Genomic DNA, 4,459 nt, shown 5'->3' with positions numbered 1-4,459 from the left:
CTCCACTGACCGCTGCTAACAAAGACGCACCGGGCTTAGAAACACTGCTTTATTAGGCATCACACTGAGAGAAGATGAAAAGAAAATGCCACTGAAACTATTTCTCAAGACAGTCGGTTCTCCCTTATGCATTCATTGCATTAATTAATTCATACATTCTTTAATTTAATTTCTTTCAGCATTCTGCCTTCCTCATTTTTACACAAAATGAACACTATGCTGCATGTTGCGTGGATACTCACAAAAACGGGCATTTTGATCTGATTTTGTGTATTTGTCCGTTTTAGCGCGATAAGACGAAAAGTGAACAGCACTGTCTGAAACGCGGCTCTCTCTGTGCGTGCTTTTGGGTGTGTACAGAACCCAGCGCTCAAGTACCGAATGTAGTTCTGTTTTGCGATGTCTTGCAGTTTAACATTTAAAATCATTTAAATGCTTAAATTGGCAACAATGTAAAAATACATGCAAATGATGAACTTTTGTGACGAGTCAAAGATAAAGCATTAAGCTGAAGCGGAAATTTTCAAAAAGTGTTCCCCCTCGGGAATTGCTGTTCCAGACTCTTCGTCAGCCGCCAGATCAAAGACTCTTGCTAGTGTTTATTAAAGTTGTTTCTTACTTATTATGTGGTCAGTGTAGGAGAGACCTGCCCTTTTGTAATCTGTTCTCTCTGTTTTTGTTAAGAGTAGTTAGGTAAGGATCTTTGTATTTTTATTTTATTTTGTTAGGTTAATTACATTTATTTTCTAGACTGACTTTATTTGTTGTTTTGGGCCTTGGGTCTCTCATGTGACTAAGACAATTAAGCATTTTCGTCTCAAGATAAAGACTAAGACTAAATAAAAAATGCCTGTCAAAATTAACACTGCAGTATATCAATTAAGATTTACAACAAAAATTCGATAAGATTTTCACATTGGTCTGAACAAAAAGGCAGACAGGCTTGATGAGATGAGATGAGTCTTTATTATTTTTATTGCGTCTTACCCCTAGCAGGCGTAATAATTGTAATTAATTTATTAATTTATTTTATTGATTTATTGATTTATTGTTTTAATCTTTACCCAGGTCATGAGTCTGCAGAGACTGACACAGCACAGAAACAAGAAAGATGCAAAAATGGTGAAGGTAAAAATTATTTATGGAAATAGATCAGGCTGTTTCTATGCAGATTCGTCATTAAATATGTTGTTCATCCAGGCGCTGAGTTTGTGGAGAAGCACAGGACAGAGTTGATCAGAAGGGTCTCACTGGTGGAGCCCATTGCAGACGACATGAAGCCTCTGATTGGTGATGAAAAATACCAAACCATCTTAAACTCAGAAACACCACAAGACAAAATGAGAAAGCTTCTGAACTTTCTCACAACAACTAAACTGAAAGATAAACTTTACCAAAGTCTTTTAAAAAATGAGCGCTTCCTTGTTGAAGAGTTGGAGTATTCTGAGTAGATGCTCTTCCAAGCATCAAAATAATTAATTCATTATGGTTCATTATTTTTTTTACAGCAGACAGGTCATTAATAATATAATGTGGCCTGGGGTATAATAAAGCAATAAGCCCCAAAAAGCCGTGGTTTACAGTGAATTTATAACAGCTAAGGGGGTTTTAGGCACTCCCCTTAGCTGTTATAAATTCACTGTAAACCACGGCTTCATGGGGCTTATTGCTTTTATAAAACGGTTATTCTATATACGTAGTAAGGTTTCACAGAATAAAACAGAGCAAATAAAGTGTAATGATATTAATAAAAACAGTATTCTTCCACCAAACAATGTAGCTCCTCAGAAACAGTTGTGGTTCCAACAAAGTGGTTGCCGAGCAACACACAGAAGTAAACAAAGGTGTATGTTTGTAGAGTAATTTACAACAGCTTCGAACGCGGCTCAGCCAATCAGAATCAAGGACCGGAACTCTCCGTTTTATAATGAGATGTGGAATATACATTTGTGATTGGTTTACATATAGAGCGTTTTTTTTTTTTTTTACACTCAATGTGATTGTCAAGTGTTCAGATGAAAACCTAGGAATACATAAACGCAAATACTCTGAATTTGAACTTTGTGACTTCCTGAAAGATTTTTCACCTTACTATTGGAGAGATTTTTCCACAGTTAGGAAGATTAGACATTATTCTAAACAATCTCCGTTTGAATGATACATCTCTGTTTGTGCTAGAGCCACCAGCTTTAACAACTTATTTCAAAAGTCGTTATAAATTCCCTTAACTTGTTTGCATGTGTTTTGTAAAAATATTGTTTGACAGCTTATTTTACATATTTACTGAAAACTAATTCCTTTTTGTTGTTGTTCTTGAGGGATTCATATTGTTGCATATTTCAGGACCATCGGAAGGTTGTCCCCCATAAAATTATGATTAAAAACCACGCTGTGTATTGTAAATAACAATGTTTTATACTTTAAATAATTGTGTAACTAATAAAACAACACAAATGGGGCAAAAATGCGTTTTAAGTTTAGAAACATTTTGAGTCTCCCCCTCCCTTGCCTCACAGTGCTTTGGTCCAAATGCCTGCTTTCCTCTTTTACATCACCTACACCAGTGTTGCCAAGTCCGCGGTTTTCCCTCGGAATTGGGCTACTTTAACACTGTTGCCGCGGGTTGTTTTTCATGTTCGCGGGTTTAAGTGACCCCAATAATGTGATATTCAACCCCTAAAATGCAAATTTTACCAGGGGAACCCCACCAAAAACGTGTATTTTACCCCACCGGAAAGTGATTTTTACCGGGGGAACCCCCTTGAAACATGATTGGGCTAGTTTAGGGCTAGTTTTGAGTAGCAATTGTGCAGGTTTTGTCGTGAAAACCTGGCAACCCTGACCTACACACACAAGTCTGGTGAGAGAGAAGTCAATAGTTGTGGAACTCCAGTAAGTAAGGCTGTCAAGGAATAAGGCATTTTATTCACTTAAATATCGGACGAATATATGTTAGCAATAATAACGTTACCTGCTTGAGGGAAAGGGTTGCCAGGTTTCCACAACAAAACCCGCCCAATTGCGACTCAAAACTAGCCCAAACTATCCGTGTTTCAAAAGGGGTTCCCCGGTAAAAATCGCGTTCCGGGGGTTAAAATACACGTTATTGGGTTCGCTTCAACCCGCGGACATGAAAAACAACCCACAGCAACAGTGATAAAGTAGCCAAATTCCATGGGAAAACCGTGCACTTGGCAACACTGTGACGGATAGTAATGTCTACAATGGACACGAGCGCTGTCGCGGCGTGACCACAACAGCTTGAAGTTGTCTAATTTGGCACGGTCTCCCTGCTAGTAGTAAGGCTTTCCTCTATGTATACATATATTGCTCTTGAGAAATTTAATGTTTATCGCCATTTGATTATTAAATGCACTTGCCTTTGGTCCAAAGCTGAACAACAATAAATACCATATTTGCATTATTGTAAGGGGTAGGTTTAGGGTTGGGGAAGGTGTAGACATTAATAAAACACAGTCTAATAGGTAGCACATTTAATTTATTGTTAACTGAATCTATCCCTTAAAAAAAAAACCCGGAAGAAATCTGTCATAAATGACCATAAATGGACAAGTAAGTGTGATGCCACTGTTCAGCTGGGATGTCATTGGCTGTGAAGTTCCCTTGTCACCCACAGGATTCACTGCAGTTGAGCATGTGACATTTTTAAAATACTATGATACAATCTTCAATCCCCATGGTATGTTGTAATATCTTTATTTGTTAAAATTGAATGTGAGCTGTGCTTTTTTATATATATAATTTGTATTGTTATTATTTGTATGTTCCTTCTTTTTCTGAAATAAAAAAATACATATTTTAACCCATAAACAGTGCATCATGTTATAAAAGTATTTGTTGTTGATATTATCACATTAGTAATATATTAATTAAGTTAACAATGAAGTGTTCCTATGTTGAGATACATTACTCCTTTACCGAGATACTAACGCTAACCTTGCTCCAAAGTCCATACCTTCTCTTGCTTCCGTCTTAAAGCACAAATATGTTTTAGTCTGTGCAGTGTAAGGCCTTGCTTCAAGCCAGTCAACTATCAATCAACTATTTATTACACACAATTCAAAGAACATTTCCTGCCTTTACCCCAGCATTTACAAAACAATGTCATAATGTAAATTGGTGTTTATATAAACTAAACCACTTTTATAACACTTTTCTGCTTGTATCTAAGAAAAACACAAATAATGATCTTTAAAATAGCATCATATGACCCCTTTAAGATAAAAAATGTTTCAGTCACACTCATTTGTTAACATGCTATAGTTGCAATAGTTGTCTCCAAAGGAAAAATAAAAATAAATATAGCTGCAAGCAGCGGTGGCGGGCCCAAGCCATCAGTGCAAACGCCACCCCGGTGGCATCAGGAAAACTGTGTCCAGCGGGCACATGCATTTACAGTAACCCTCTGGCAGTATGGCTTTAAGGGTTCAATTAAAGG

At 37.0% G+C, this 4,459-nt stretch overlaps 2 protein-coding genes across 2 annotated transcripts in view; one reads left to right on the top strand and one right to left on the bottom strand.

Moving 5' to 3' along the window:
- The window catches only part of LOC107737488 (NACHT, LRR and PYD domains-containing protein 1b allele 5-like), a 30,406-nt gene extending 28,903 nt beyond the window's left edge, over positions 1–1,503 (top strand). The window contains exons 13-14 of the mRNA XM_016548975.1: positions 1,069–1,128; positions 1,201–1,503. Of these exons, the coding sequence (XP_016404461.1) occupies positions 1,069–1,128; positions 1,201–1,451 (311 nt within the window). The 3' untranslated portion in view covers positions 1,452–1,503. The remainder of the gene's footprint in view (positions 1–1,068; positions 1,129–1,200) is intronic.
- The window catches only part of LOC107737490 (histone H1-like), a 121,049-nt gene that overhangs the window by 36,730 nt on the left and 79,860 nt on the right, over positions 1–4,459 (bottom strand). The gene's annotated exons all lie outside the window — the stretch shown is intronic.

Source organism: Sinocyclocheilus rhinocerous, unplaced genomic scaffold (genome assembly GCF_001515625.1).
Source record: "Sinocyclocheilus rhinocerous isolate Xijiao unplaced genomic scaffold, SAMN03320098_v1.1 scaffold2902, whole genome shotgun sequence".
NCBI lineage: Eukaryota > Metazoa > Chordata > Actinopteri > Cypriniformes > Cyprinidae > Sinocyclocheilus > Sinocyclocheilus rhinocerous.
This window is presented reverse-complemented; position numbering and strand designations above follow the sequence as displayed.